This window comes from Macrosteles quadrilineatus, unplaced genomic scaffold, assembly GCF_028750875.1.
Source record: "Macrosteles quadrilineatus isolate MER2022 unplaced genomic scaffold, UCM_ALF_1.0 Scaffold_57__1_contigs__length_777910, whole genome shotgun sequence".
Taxonomy (NCBI): Eukaryota; Metazoa; Arthropoda; class Insecta; order Hemiptera; family Cicadellidae; genus Macrosteles; species Macrosteles quadrilineatus.
In genome coordinates this window covers 23921-40888 of record NW_026542650.1, presented here as the reverse complement: position 1 = coordinate 40888, position 16968 = coordinate 23921, and the positions used below count along the sequence as shown (strand labels likewise).

Sequence of the window (16968 nt, the reverse complement as noted above, 5' to 3'; positions counted from 1 at the left end):
AAGTTTTAAATCGAGTTACGCTGACCTTAATTAATTTCAGGGGAAGCCTTTAACATAAATACTTAAAGTTTGCATGCATTTTTTCTCAAAATCAATATTAAAAATTATTATTGCACCGTTCCAAAAATACTAAACTAAGAACTGTGTTGTTTTCATGACAAAGGTAATTTCAAAAAAATTACGATGATGGATCATTTTACATTCACATTCAACGTGTACACGTAATGATAACATTTATCCAGTGTCTTCCCGTCTGACCTCAAGGTCAAGTTATGACCTTGACAGTTACCAAAGGTCAAGAAGCTCATTGTCAGTTGCGGTCAGCGATGGCTTTCAAAACAATCCTTTCATTAAACAACTGCTTAAACCACTCCATTGGTGGTGCAGGTGATTAAAAACTCCCAGAAAGCATAATAACATTTAACATAACTGCTTTGATACTTGCTGACGACCAGTAGTAACGGTCACGCACTGTTTATCGTTAAAACAATCGTAAATTTTTTACGATCTGGTTACGAGTGAACTCCATTTACTACAGTTAGGGAGCCAAAGTTGTACCCTGTATAGCTGAGTGTGTATGTTTATACTTTTAATATATTTTCAACGTACTATATTTTGTCCTAGAAATACGAACCGTTAAGCGGACTCTGGTTTGTATTCGTCGATCTAATCAATCAATAGCTACCAGCATCTCATTTAACCCTCCGTCTGTAGCACCTAAAATTGAAAAATTGAAAAATTGAACTCAACATTTTCTTTGCTGGGTAAAAACAGTTTTATTTATATCCATAGTTAAAATCCTAGTTTCAGCTGCTAGACTCAGCACGAAGAGCAGGTAAACTAGTTCAATCGGTGTATTTGTAAACTAGAGACAAGGATTTTTTAGGTAGAATTATAGCATAAAAACGAAAAAAATTTAATATGTCCAAACTAAATACGTATGTTAAGTAAGTATTTAAAACACCCACGAAACAACCAGACATTAAAATTGAATCAAAACATATTGTATCCGTTTTAAGACAATAGTGAAATGTATTACGCAGCAAACATCCGCAGCAAAAAGTCCGGATCCTGTTGAGGTGGTAAAGTTTTAATTCCCATCATTTAAATCAACTTTTACAAAATAACTCACAAACGAATTTCTAACAGTACCTCTAAGGTACTTACGTATTATACCAACCACACCGATAAGTCGACTTCCAAACAAGATTTTAATTAGTTTTAATAAAAATATCTTTCTTATGTAACCCAACCTAACCTAACCTAACCACCCTTAAGTTAGGTTAGCTTGGGTTATAATTATTTTAATTATTAGGTGTGGTTATAATAATACGTAAGTATACATGAAATTTTAACGAATTTTGGAGTTATTTATAAAGATGTTTTCTTATTTACTGCAGTGTAAAGAACTAACCACAAATCCCAATTATGATAACTACTTAATAAAAACGAACTCAAAATCAATATCGCTAAAAAATTAGAGGTAAAAGACAAAGAGTATTAAAAAAGATTTCGCAATTTCTTCATACTACACAGTTCAACAGAGCTACATTTAAATACATTTCCGTCCTACAACAATAAAATGGTAACTAAATTGATTGTTGACTAACAATCATTCGATTACATTGTTATTCACAGCAATTGCGAGTGTAGCAATAGGTCAGGCCCTCATTTGAACATGCAGCGTTCCCATTCGATGGCTCAATCACCGGACAAATGATAAAACCGAAAACACTCAACACGTTTTTGTACTTTATGTACCTTACCAAATTTGTCTCTTGGGCGTTTGTTGGGTCGTAGCCAACCACATTATTTAGCTACGCTACTACCGGAATACTAACGAAGACCCATCTTCACATATATAATAATTATCAGTAAAATTACAAAGTTCAAGGGTCTGACGCATGACTAAGACGGTTTAGCTGAACACCTTGAAAGACATGGATTTAGATCGGGTTTGATTTTGACAGTGTACAATGATACTGAGTTTTATAGATAAGCTATAGTTAGTATCTGACCTTGACATTACCTCCAGTGACTGGACGAAGGATGATGTGTGGTCAGGAACCAGACGAAGACGATCACTTTCTTAGACCTTGGAATATCCACTGAAGATTAACATTGCAATGTATTTCCAGTGATGCCATGTCATCTCGTTTGGATAAAAGTTTAAATCAACTTAATAAAACTGGATCATATGTTATACAATTCTTATTATAGTTTGTTATTGTGTTTAATGTCTTCATTTATTGTTTCGCTAATCGTATTACACATGTTTTATTTCTATTTAAACTATTATTTTATAGTTCTAAATTATTTTTATTTTATAAATTTTAAATTGGTTGTTCCTCCTTCCCTTTAATTTGTTTTTAAACCAACTTTTCAAATGGTTTTCACTTTTTAAGCAGATGGAATGCATCATAGTGTATTATAAAAAAGGTTTGTTGGACCAGTTACGGTTAAATGGTGAATTTTAACAAAATAACATAAAAAATATAAATCAGGTAATTTACGTAGGCCTCAGCTTTTTTGTTAAGTGAGGTGGAAATTGTTTAAAAAATAAATAAGTGATGCATGTATCCAGGCCATTTCCAAAACAATCAAAGTAAAGTAAAGTAAAGTATAAGGTAGAAGACAGAGTAGTATTTTTTAACAGTTCATAAGAATAAGCCATATACACTTAAAGATTTAGAATAGGAGTTCATTTTTAAGCGGATGAAACTAATCTTTTTGTTAAACACTTAACATTAATTTGAAATTAGTAGTAGGAACAGGTCCAGTATAGGTGTGTTTATGTATGGATGATAATCAAACTATGAGTCATAAAGTAATTAGCTATCCTTTAATAGTCCTTCAGGAGAGATTGTCTCTAAAATTCAGATGAAGTAGCAAAATATTGAAACAGAGAGCTTGATTTAGCCTTGTAATGACAAAAACAAAATTTATGTAATTATTTTAAATTTTTAATAACTGATATAGGCTAGCCCATTTTTCTGTAGATATTTTTGATTACAATTTTTGGTAAATGATCCTGTAGGTTTAATGGATACCATAAAGATTTCAAAGTTTAAAAGCGTGATAAACTGGAACTGGTTATTGTTTCTGCGACCTTCCACTGAGGTCTTCTTCTTTGGTTACTTTAACTGGTTTTTCTACAGCCTATAAAAAGTGACCCAGATTTTACTGGAAAGAAGTAGTTCAGCTCAGTTTTTGGGGAAACTATGTTCAAATTTGGGATAATTAGTTTAAAAGCTCTAACACCATTCATTTGTAATAAATTTGAAACCTATCATATTATTTCTACAACCATCATTATTTCCAGGATTTAAATATGGCCAGGTTATTAAAAAGGTTTTTAAAACCTTTCTTGGGGACTTTTTGATATTTCTTATTTTGTTCGAGAGATTAGACTTGTTTAAAATCAATATAGCCATTATATCTTTCATGCCATATATTTTACACCATAAAAATTGTTATAATGTTCTTTATTTTGTTCAATCTAGATTGATTAGGTGTATGATTTTATAAAAAGGTTAAGCTTATAAATATTTCTTTTTAATTGAATTAAAAGATAGCTACTTCCATTCATCCGTTTTACGAAAAAAATATCAAAATGTTTTGTTAATAAATATTATGTAATTTTATCTAGATATTACCATATTACCTTACACAGCATTAAAGAGGAAGAACCTTGAATTAATACGATTTCTTGATTTATTGATAGGGCAGTATCACTACAAATTACACTGTTCCGTGGCAAAGTTTATAGGGCTTCTTCATTTGTTAGTTGTTTCATATTATTAAGAATTTCTTCATTAAAAAAAAAAATTATCAAAGCACACACAAGGCGTATTTTTTAAAATTAATCATAGCTGTGATTTTACGAATAAACCTTTTTATGTAAACGAGATTTTCGTTAAGCCAAACCCTTTGGACCATGAGTTTATCCACATCCAACTTGATTTTACTCGTCCAATATGATTTTACACGAAACCTTTGATTTTATAATCAATCGATTCCACAATAAAGACATACTAGTTTCTAATACTTCCCTTCATAAGTATGCCACGACTAGCCTTTACTTTACCGTTCCCTCCAACCCACTTATCTCCTTCATCCAGAGTTGCTAAACCTGATGATTCCACAACATCAGTGGATGACACTTATTAATTCCGATGTTTGACATTCATATGTTACATGGGAATACCCACGGGGGGCCAATTATATTTAACATTTTGTAGTATCAACAACCAATTGATGTTTGCATTTAATTTGAATTATTAAGCGGTTAAACTACATGATGAGGGCCTGTCATGCCCGAATTTGGAAATGGATTTAAACATTTGAGAAAATAACTTGCCTTCTTAATAATGGCAAACTTTCTAAATTGTTTATTAATGTTTGTTTAAAAGTAACCGATTGATGGTACTGGTCAATATTGTGGGTAATGGATATCTTATCAGTACATATATTCAATGTTGTCTTATATACATTGTCTTTTTGTTCTTAGAGCATTTTGTAAAATATTGATTTTTAAATCCGGCAAAAGAATTTGGGAAATAGCTTTAGGGAGGGACTTTTGGGCCTCAAAACTCTATTGGCAAAATCCTACTAAATTATAGTGATCGATTATTCATAAAAAAAAATATTTGAATCTTTATAATGATAAGTTTGGTAGTTTGGAAGAGGAAGTGAGAAGTAAACGAAAAAGACACTGGCATAGCTTTATTCTTTCTTTTCCTTTTTTCTTTCTTTGTCTTTTTCTTGACCTTTTTCTCCTAGCCCATGGTTCAAATTATGCTAATCGTTGAATGATTTTTATCCAAATCTTTTGGGGGACGAGGCTGAAATTATGTGTAAAAATGGTCTTGTATTAGTGCATAATGTTCAAGGATGTGAAGTAAAAAAATATAAAAAAAACTATAATTAATTATTGAAAAGAATAATACAAATGATTAATTTGGAATTCATTATTAGTTCGTTTAATAATTTCGGGGACACGCTATGTTTTTTTACCATAAATACTTTGATATTTGTAATACTAATAGCATAGTCAATGCTAATAGCCTAATATCCTAGTTAAAACGATAATTTTGTCCCTAAGCAACAAATGTTGTCCACCCGTTAAGGGTTGATCAAGTAAACAAATCTCTTAAAAATCTTAACTTTAATATAGGCAATAGTTGAATTTTCATTGTTATGAATTTATAGGAATGAATACTACGACAACATAAGAATATAAATTCCATAAGAAGGTAATTAATGTATCAACAAATACAATAGCAACGGGTAATATAACTCTAACGCCTGACATCTACGCATAAAAATATGCAATTTTTAATAGTCAAGTCAACTAAATAAGTTTGATATGAATTGTTGGGTGTTGAAAACCTGCTTTGCGACGGTTTAGGATCCCTTTATTTATAAAATAATCATATTCTCTGATTCAACTTTTTACTAGACCACCAGTAGCGAAACATTCCTTGACATCTATCAAAGTGTCCTAATGGGCCATAAATTCCCATGCGTCCCAAAACATGAATAAGCATTCGTGTTCTTATCGCTAAAAGCTCCTTTTTTGAGTTTTGACTACAAGGCTATACATTGTTTATGCAAATTTATTTGCAAAGTATTGTGAAATATATATATTTTTTTTTACTAATTGAGCGCAAACTTAAACTGTGGAACAATGCCAGGAAAAGGTTTAAAATAATTGTATTTAATCATTTTGTTTTTAAGGTTTTGAATGTTGAATTTACAAGAAATAATTTAAAGAATTATCTATTAACAGTGTTAGATAAAAGACTACAGTTGCTGTGAAGCATAACTTTGGTAGTTTATAAAGGGTATATACTGTGCATAAAGTCAACGTTTTTACAGAGACGCATATTACTGATATGAGATTGTAAATTGTTCATGAGTTGACAGTTACAGGAGAAGAAGACGGTTTTAAATAACTGATTATGGAAAAATCTTTGAACTAATTTCTATGTTGAATAACATGTAACTATTTCAAATAGTAAAAAATGTATTACAATGAATATGAATAGTTATGTATTAATAACGGTATAAATAAAGAGCATTTAGGTTTTAAAATATATTTTAAAATCATCCTTCGGCTTTTAAAATAACATCTGCATAGGGAGTTGTGAGCTAGTAGTTGGAATAACAAAACATGCTTACATGTAAATATTTTAAATCCTACAAAAATATCATTGAAAATAGTCACATATTTCATTTAGCCTAGTACTCGAAACTAAGTTTGAGAACGAATTCTTTAATACAATAAAGTTTTTCAAATAAAACATAAATTACGACCCGCTATTCAATAGGCATAACTCAGCGCTTTTCCATAAAATGCACATCGGTGTAATCAACCAATAACTCAAATAACTTCACATTACACGGGCCTTGGGCTGGCTTCTCCCAATACCAGCAGACGTTAATAGCCATTAGCTAATTTATAATTTAATTATACACATCCTCTCAGATTTGGAGGGATTTACCAGAAGAGCTAGGCGAGCCATGTGATAAATCAAGATTAGAATTCTGTCGAAATATTATTGTGGGACTCGGGGGGCGACCTTTCACTGTTTGGGAGGGGGCTGAGTACCCTAACTTTGAAAATATAGGCCCGTAGGGGAGGGGGACCCGTGTGTCTTATAAATGCAGTCATTTGACGGTTCTAATCACTCGCATTTGGATTGTCTTGTGGGATACCATGAACAACTTGGTGAGTTGTCGTTTAGAACTTTTATTTTGAATTTCATAACTATGCAGTTTAGGAATAATTTGAATTACAAATTACATTTCCAATTATATTTCTCTATACAAACAGTAAATACTTAGAGAAATATTAACAGTTTCGCTGTATGTTAATTTTATTAGTTTTGATTAAATAAAAGACTTGGCAATTATTTTGTTTGTTATAGTAATATTTTACTTACATACGTTAGGTTTTCCTATTTAATTATACCACTAAAGTAATGAATCTGATATCGATATTGATTCGTACAACACTGTTCATTATTAGAAACCAAACATATAAAACATTTACTGTTATAAACAATTGTTATAAGTGTAAATCAAATGTGGAGCAGTACTCAAAATAACCCTTACGGACTTAAATGGAAGGCTGTACGTTAGAAAACATCGGAAAACTCGTGGAATAATTTGAAAAGAAACATACAACAATGTAATTGTTTACAACGCAGTTTAAATTCTGTACCTCATACACACTACACTACACATTTTTAACCAATTAATTAAAGTATTCTGAAAGACTCCTGTGTTTTGAGATAGTTTTAAAAATGTTCCCCAAAACTAGTATTCATTAATAAATAATCACTATTAAAATCTTGTTTTTCTAATTATTAGTAAACATACATACCTATGAACTATTCTTACAATAATATAATATAATCATGTTTACTATTGCAGTTATTTATTTAATAAGACAATAGAACAACACATGCACTATGGACAATATTATTATGAAAACAGAAATGCGAGCCAGAATTTCATCTAAATCTTACATTTTTGATTATGACAAAAGGTAATTTCATTTGACAAAAATGCATAAATGCAACAATGCATGTATAATGCCTAAGAATTTTAAATTTGAACAAACTTACCGTTGTAAATTCCATGTAAATAATAACTCTTGTGTATTTCTCGTATATACTTAATAATTTTTTTTTTCCTTCGTTGAATATGAAGCTACACATTAAAATCTGAACATGCAGCTCTAACAGAATCAATTTGTGATGTTCATTCATGGACCTTACACAAGTATGGTGAATGAATCTTTCGTGATCACGTCATCCGCTTATCAATCAATGGACATTGACAAATGACAACACTGAGTAAACCATTACAATGGTTCAATCCATCATATGAGGCAGTCATTGCAAAATATTAGTGAGGCTAAAAAGGAGAAATTCAATTAAATCATGAAATATATCAAATTTACATGTACAAAGGTCAATATTAACATCAGTTCTTCAACATGTCTTGAAAAATTATAGTTTCTAAATGATCAGTTCGTTACTACATAAAAATGTATTTTGAAAGGAGAAGTTTAATAACTTATGCTTGAACAATACAGAGAAATTACATTGTACATGAACGGCTTGGTTGCTCAATTTCAACAGAATTGTTTTCCTCAAAATTAATGTCTTTTAGTGTAAATTTGTCTAGTATTTAACTGTTGAATTTACAAGTGTTTTATAAAGGAATAACAACTATAGCTTAAATTTTCACTTTAAAAATCATTATCGATGTTATTATTAAACAGCTCATTTGAGTTAGTCTTAATCTATTTACGGTCTTTAGAAACCACATTGAATTATAATTTCAAATATATTTTAAAAAGTGTGTTTAGTAAAAAGAACTGAAAATGTTATTTTTAATATTTTGCAAATAAACATTGCCTTTATTTTTATTACAAATAGTCTTATCGGAAAAACACAATTAACAAACTATTGTTGTGTTTCCTTCCTGAGTATCCACAATAAATAACATTAAAACAATAAGAAAATGAAAAATTATAACTTCATCAACATATAAACGTCAATACCATTTTATTGTCTTATAGTGTTATATAGTTGTTTATTCACTGAACTCAAATTTAACGGTCAAAACTATTAAAGGAACATGTTATACGTTTACTGTACTAAAAGAATTGTTTAGTTATATGATCCTCCAAGATTATTATTTTCAATTTCAATATCAATTATTATCTCGTTAAGGATTCCATGGGTTTATTAAGGCGTATAACTCAACTATTAGATAAAGCATCAATGAACACCATTTAAAAGCTGCGCAGCTCTTTGTTAAGCTTGTAGGATTTCACTGCTAAATCATTAATTGCTAAGAGGCCTAATGTAAATATGCGTTGATTTAAATCTACAAATAACCGGTGCATTTTAAACAATAAGTGTACTAATGGAAAGACAATTATTATTTATGAATTTATTTCTAGCTTGTGCAGTCAAAATAGAAGAATAAAAAACTGTTATTGCTGAAGTTAAATATTTTCGGTCCCTTAATTATTAAAGAGGTTTTTAATGCAATGGCCATTGTACTTACCAACTATAATTATCAACACTTACTAACCAAATTGTACAAATACTATTAATCTTAAACAATAATCTGAAGCATAATATTATTACAAAAACAAATAAAAATACTCCTTACCAAAGAACAGTTATTTCCTGAAAACGGTATTTAGTTTTTACAATATAAATATAATAGGTCACTACACCACCTTAAGAGATGTAAAAATATCATATCATGTTTGACATTCTTCCTGGGACGTAACTTGAGAAGTTGAAACTTCTCTCGAGACCTCGGCTAGACTGATTTGCATCTGACAAATTTGCTCAGAGAAGACTGAAGTGTCAGTTAATATTGACTATCACTCTTGCTATGACGACAGATTCTGCTTAACATCACATTCTCTGGACTTTGTTAAATGTCTGTAGTTCAAAAATAATTAAATAGAATAACATTACTTGTTTTAATAATGCATACACTTTTTGTTGTCAATTTAATGGAAATAAGTAGGTTTATACTAAGTAAACCAACTACTGTACCTTATAAAATAGACTAAAAGAATACAGTTTTATTTTTTAAATATAAGTCCTATTGAGATATTTGAATATGAAATCTACGTGTTTGGTTGAGGCAATAAAAAGTAGCTTTTAAGTATATTCCAAACATATATTTAACAACAGCTTGATGTTGGTGACGGAATACAGCAGATTATAGTTGGAAGTCAGCCGTTGCTAAGTTCCTATTCTCCAATTAAACTCATTCACTTAAAATATTTTCCCATATCACTCCTTTTATATATTAAACCTTTTAAGGTAGGTTATTAGAAAATTTACTTTTATTCAAAAACCTTTACGTACTTACACATTTAAAATTGGTTTTACAAAGGAAATCCATTTCAACAAAGGAAATTATTTTAAAAAGAATCTGATATTCCTGCATTATTTCCCCAACCAACTGACAGAGCTCAAAATAAGGGCGTATTACAATTGTCTGCTTTGTGAAATTCTAAAAACCATGGGTAAACCACAAAGTATTGCTCAACAATATTTTACTGCCTTAAGTTGTTTGTTATGTTTTGCTTTTCATCAAGAAGATGCGTGGATTAACTCAAACTCAATTATTGTAAGAATCATTTTAGGTAATTCATTATTATTATGTGCTGATTAAAATCTAAAATGTTTGCGCTTTATTGTATCCAAGCCATTCACCTTTTTGTATTTCATTTCATTTTTAGTTATCAAGATTTTTTATTTTAAAATAAATATTATGGAGATGTTATAGCGAATAGTAAAAACAATAATTTCTGAAATTTATGGGTCTGCATGTGATTTGGTCTCCAGTTGAGAAAGAATCTAAGCCTAACAAGATTTTCACGTTCCAGACTAAGCAGCGAAATCGCGGAAATAAACGTAAACCGAGTACGAGTATTTTATAACAATAAACTATGAGTAAAAATAATCATAATAGAAAACAATGGTCGGGACAAATAAACGGAAGGTAGGAGGACACAAATGACGCGTATGCAGAATATGACGAATCAATGAAAATCAACTGCAAGCGATATTTTATGGTGGAAAATATTCACAAGTTCATCAATAACTTAATTCCTTAATAACCCCTGAACTGGTATAAATTAGAAAGCTGATATTTTTTACAATAATTGCCCCTATCTTTCGCTATTTGTTCAAAGTTTTAAGTCAATATCTCAATGAGTTCAAATGTTTTTATTTTGTATACTTTTGTAAAAATCACAAACACGACACAAAAATATACATTTTAAACCAATGTTGATACGAGAATGTTTTTTTTTTATGTTTTGACCTAAGGTACACAAAATATATCCAGGGAGTTCATGTAGGCTTAAACCCTGCATATTAAAATCTAAGTATATATTGCAAGCTGTAATATCTTCTAGCTTTATTTTACTTAAGAGTTTAATTTAATGTTTCAGGTAGTACTAACAGCACTGTTGGCGTGCACTGCCGCCGCCCCTCAATACAACCGCCCCCGGGCGTCTGCCCCTGCACCACCAGGCGCCGCCCCCAAGGAAGTTCTCATTTTGAAACAAGCTCAGGAAGTCAACTACGATGGATCCTTCAACTACGAGTAAGAATCATTTAATTAGCTCTGTTTATTTTACAATAGTTTGATGACATAATTATGTGTTTCTTATAGTGCAATTTAAAGGCGTATTCTTAGATTGTATTACCCTACAGTTACGCGGCTTATTAGAGTATATAATAATTCTGGTTACCTTCTACTGCAACTTAAAAAAACGTTTTCATTTGGCCTTTATTTACCCTTTCTTTACAATGTCTTCCTTAATAAAATATGGCCGTAGGACTAATACTCTTGGAATCTGGAACTGAAACAAATTCTTTGAACTCACCAGTCAAAGTGTTTATGTGAGTGTGGCCTGTAAATTCAATATGTTTCAATTTAAATTCACTTGCTATAATAGCTAATGAAATGATAAAACGACTATATATTTGTATTTAATACATGTATTATATCTGTAATTTAATTTTAAAAGGAGTACTCGAAACATTGTGGATGAGGATGTATAAGTGCTGATGTGTAAATATCAACAACAACATTTTGATTCAAAGTAGTTACACTAAATATTAAATTATATTTTTTAATCAGAATCATTTCCTTTGATTCATGTGGACACGTTAGTGACAAGAAAAATAGCCAAACTAATACTTAAGAATCAAATAGATACTCGTAATTTTAATTTTGAGCTTGGTAAGATGTTTACTGAGGTACGGGAAAATAACCATAAAAGGTACGAGATGAGGGAGTTTCAAAAAGGTTAACTTATTTAAAATATTCCCATCAGTAAAATAAAATACAATTTAGACATAATACATTTAGTAAACAAAATTTTAAAGTTTAAATTGGTTTCTAATGTATTTAAAAAGCATGAAGTATAAACAAACGTTTCAATCGAGAACCAAGACAGCTTCATCAAACACTACACAATCCTGATTTAAAAAATATTACAAAATCATCTATGGAGATACCAGTAAGACATCCCGAGGCAGGACTATAGTCACAGCTGATTTTTCACGCATCAACCGTTGATCAGCTGATTCCCTGCCCAGAGCCTCGACCCGACCTCTTGACCCTACGTCATGAGAAAAGCGCTGAACCAGTCGCACATGTTGGATCAGGGATCATCTCTCTATTTATGGAATTTTGTTGGGAAACGTTTACCGAATTGTTCGAAACGAGGTTTGAATTTGCATTTGGAGTTGCGATTGTCTTTTTTGGACGGTACGAAGCATGCTAGTTGCAGGGATATTTCGGGTCAACATGTGCTTATCCTTTTTGGGTAAACATGTGCTTATTCCTTCGGGGGTAATCCTTTTTGGTTTATTGGTGTGCAAGCACAATATGGAATACTTTTGGTAATTCCAAAACATTTCTACGTTGATGTTAGTAGGCCAACGGAGAAACAGGTCTAACTTAAGAAGCCAAGTATTGATATCGTCTAATTATATAATGGTATTCATGATATTCTTAAGTATACTTATATATTTAGGGATTCATGAAAATTATAAAAAATATTTTGACTGTAAGATCAAAAATTTATTCGTTTAAGGACAATCCAACAGAAAGATTTCAGGAAATTCTATCACCCTTAACGAGTTCTATAGTATGATATTTGCTCTAAAAAGGTTGTAGATATTGTATGTTATGTAGTGAAAATATACCAGTTGTGTTTAAACCCGCCCTAATTTTAAAAAAAATCAGAGAAACGTGTAAACACCTAAGAAACCGATTTTTTTATCAATGCCGCTATTACAAACCATTTAGTGTAAGGTCCTAGTATAACTATTCCAGGCCAACTATAGAATCTATTATAATAGCCTTGGACCTCTGTGTCGTTTCCTAATTATTCATATTACTTAATTAGTGTACATTAGTTTAGCAATGACTTTGTAAAATCATATTTCTAACCATCTCAACCCTATTATATTTATTAATGAAAGATTATTTTATTTTACAGTTTTGAGACAGAGAACGGCATCGCTTCATCAGCCCAAGGTCAGCTGAAGAACGCCGGGACAGACACTGAAGCTCTGGTGATCACAGGGTCTTACTCTTACACCGGGGACGATGGAGTACCTGTAGTCATCACCTACATCGCTGACGAAAATGGCTTCCAGGTAACTGCTAGAAGCTTACCCATCCTTGATATAAGCTATACAACGAACTAAATATTGGCACCACTGAAAATTGATTGATGATCAACTTCTACAGTATCTAACGAACCTAAAGTTCGTGAAAAGAAAATTAAGTGCTTAAAAAAACATTTTGGTTTGAACACATAAATTTTTTAAGCAAAGAGAAAAAAGTTTTAATTGGCTTGGGTCTATGTTTAGAGATATTTTATCTGTGTTCAAAGTCATAGAAGAAATACTAATTTAAATGGTTGCTGATCAAAGAATAGAAATATATCACTCATCCTCCAAGGTCTTTTGCACATACCTAGAATTAAAGAAATGTTGTTTAAAACCAAAATTATTAAAACATGCCATGAATAATAGTTATATGCCATTTCTAGGTAGTAACGTGTTAAAATAGATATAACTGAAAATCTAAACCATGAAATACAATTAAAGTATAATAAAACACAATCGGAACTTGCATTCGTAGTGAAAACCTTCCATTTCATCTATAAAGTTTAATAGAAAGTTTGGCGGTATTTTTTAAACATTTTTCATAATACAGTCCTCACTTATCTAGTGAACAGACTTAAAGTTTACAAAAATGACAAGATTTTAACTGAACGACCTACAGTTTTGGAGCTGTGAAAATTAGTTTAAATGTATAATTATATATGTTGTAAAATGTTAGTTACTGTCGGCACTGGATTTCATTCTTTTGTTTCCTCGTAGTGCTGTTATAGTTTGACTTGGCATTTTTTTTATGAACCAGTTATAAGATTCTGTTTATATTTATTTTTTTGTATTGCTTATACCTGTATCAATATAAATAGAGACATCACAAAGTCTTTTTAGGAGAAAGCAGTCCAAACCTATCAAGTTCTTAAGGATAAGCCGGTATTGAACTCCTCCCTCACGCAACAAAATTTGATAAGTTAACCACTGAGGTAATAACAACACGAAACAACAGTGACAGTATGAAAAGTTAACAATTATTGCAATTACTTGTTATTTATAGATACTAAATTTCTAATATTTGCGTATACATTTTCCAGCCCCAGGGAGCTATTCTGCCCACCCCTCCACCGGTCCCCGAAGCTATCCAGAGAGCGCTGGACTACCTACGTTCCCTCCCACCTTCTAAGGATGATCAGAGGAAGTAAATTAGATAGAGGGTCTAAAATATTTGTACATATTGAAACATATGACTCAGGTATTTCATGAACATTGTGATAAGCTCAGTGATTCTTCTCCAAACCCGAAAGTGATATGATCCTCAAAGTTACCAAACTTGTCTCTGTATACTATATTGTTAATAAATGTATTTCAATCTAGTCTGTTTGTATTATTCTGTAAAAAAGTACCAATGACGTGTTTTTGATTATCTAAATAAATATAGGGTATGAATAGTCAATCTATTTTGCATATCTATAAAATATTATGAACAATGGAAAGTGTTATCGTACAATGTACAATGTACCTGAGATCTACATTGCAAAGGGGTAAGAAGAACTTAGACCAGAACCGCAATCTAATAGCTATCTAAAACAACTCACGGTCTATTGTTACACTTTTATACCTTAAACACGTGAACCACAACTCAGAAGATAAACGGCAAAATGTTGGTGAAAAAGTAAACATGACTTAATTGTGGGGTAATTTTGTATAAGGTGACTTACTAACCATATCAACTGTGGGTTACGAGCAGTCATAAAGCAAATTGGAACAACAATAATATTGAGTTTTTATTATTATGAATTATTGATAATAATTCCAAGTCTTCTGACGAGAGCCTCGTCAAATCGATTAATGTTAAGCCTTGCCACTGAGGATGCCACGCCAGAGAATGGGTGAAACGTATGGTTTTGTACATAGTGTAAATACCGATTTGACTTGCCTCTCAGCAGAAGACCAAGAACTCAGTCCGCTGCTGCAAGTAAAGATTGTAAATTAGGCGTTTTTTTAATGTTTTTTATATACTTTCAAAGAAACAGAAATATATTATAACTTGTATTTTGTTAGCACTTTTATATCACAATGAATGCTTCAAAATCAACCAAAGTATAATATGAAGAGGAAGGTTTTTTTAACTGGCAATCATAAAATACATTAGTAATTCAGTTCAGTATTAGTCTAAGGAAGAATTAAAAAAAATGTCATAATCTTTTTACATTTCTAGAAATGTATTAAGCCAACAAATGAAAAGCAACCAACCACACTTTAAAACGTGGACTACATAAAAATTTGTATCTTAACAGTTTATTTTGCATCCTTGACTGTTTCTCGCGCCTTCATTGTGAAGGTCAGCCGTCAACCTTGAGACTCCTGAAGATCGCCATCATCTGGAGGGTTTATGTCCAGAGGGCGGACACGATGTCCAGTAGCTCGCCGTCGTAGGAGGCGTCCTGGAGGCGGAGGAATACCACAGGTGGTTATTGTTCTGGAATGGTTTCTTGGAAAGAGAAAATAATTTATTCATAAACATAAACACGTCTGCCTTAAAAATAAGGTTGACAATGACACAGAAAAAATATACACTTAAAATATTGAAGGATTATAACAGCTATAAGACTGATTAATTATGATGTTTGCCATATAAATGATTTCTCATTATAGTCAACGAACCTCTTAATGTTTAATGGATTATAATTTTCAAAAAGGATCTGTCCAAATCATATTGTTCTCAAAACTACCTCAAACTTGTTTCCAATTTTGCTAATGCAAATAAGCAGCTCTATAGTAAGCGATTTAGTCACTTGGTTGATTACGATTATACCAGTGTATATAAAACTATCGACATGTCGAACTATGTGTTTTTTTATTGGCAGGTGTGCAACAATAAGCTACAACCGTGATGTCAATGCATACACCACAATCTGTATGCACTTTATTTCTTACAATCTAAGTTTACAACAGTTTTCTTTTTTACTTCCTAGTGACTAAATTAAAATGGTGTAACCGTTAGGAGGAAAAAATAAAAATAAAATTAATTAATTAATAGTTCATCAATAGAGCGCAAGAGGCTCTTTTTGGAGCGCAAACGGGATTTATTGCTGAGGCGCAGCCGAGCTTGGAAATTTAAAAGACACTTTTGCTCAGAGTGATGAACAACTATTATCATCATACTGTGGAAATAACCGTCTAACCGTTAGACAATTAGACCACATAATTTGAGGTTATACAAAGTCGTCATCAATTTTATCATCATTGTTGTTTACAAACATAGCTTTAAATATCACGTGATTTGTAGTGTTTTCATAATGCACCGATAACATTTTGGGGTGAGCAAACCGAAAAATTTACCATATGTTTTTACCGTCCCATATTTAAAGTGGCACGCAAACGATGATTTTTTTAGTAGAGCACCTAAAAATTGCTGCTTTACGGACAGTATGATGAATTTGACTCCAAATGGAGTGAAGGAACTACTTTTACACCCGCAAATCTTGTATTAAACTGTTATTTTTGCTCTAGTATGATGAAAACCCAATTTTCTAAATTGGTATTCCAAAAACTGTTATGGCTATAACGATACGCAATAAATACTACATTACAGCTTTTCCTGTGAAATTCAGCAAAATATGATCCATTAATTTGTATTTATTTTACATTTAGTGACAAAACTCATGGCAGTAAAATAACTAAGGAATGAAAAGCTTTTGTAATTTACAGCTCAAGGTAGTGAGGAGATAAAATAGTTTTAAATATAAACCAAAATAATCACAACAAGACTTCC

General features: G+C 31.3%; 1 protein-coding gene across 1 annotated transcript; it reads left to right on the top strand.

Annotated features, from left to right (window-relative positions):
* The first annotated feature begins 6682 nt into the window (after positions 1-6682).
* Positions 6683-14566, top strand: LOC128981912 (endocuticle structural glycoprotein SgAbd-4-like). The gene is made up of 4 exons (XM_054400903.1): positions 6683-6733; positions 11009-11163; positions 13073-13232; positions 14288-14566. The coding sequence occupies exons 1-4, from the start codon at positions 6722-6724 to the stop codon at positions 14393-14395; spliced, it is 435 nt and encodes a 144-aa protein (XP_054256878.1). The 5' UTR covers positions 6683-6721; the 3' UTR covers positions 14396-14566.
* The last annotated feature ends 2402 nt before the right edge of the window (positions 14567-16968 follow it).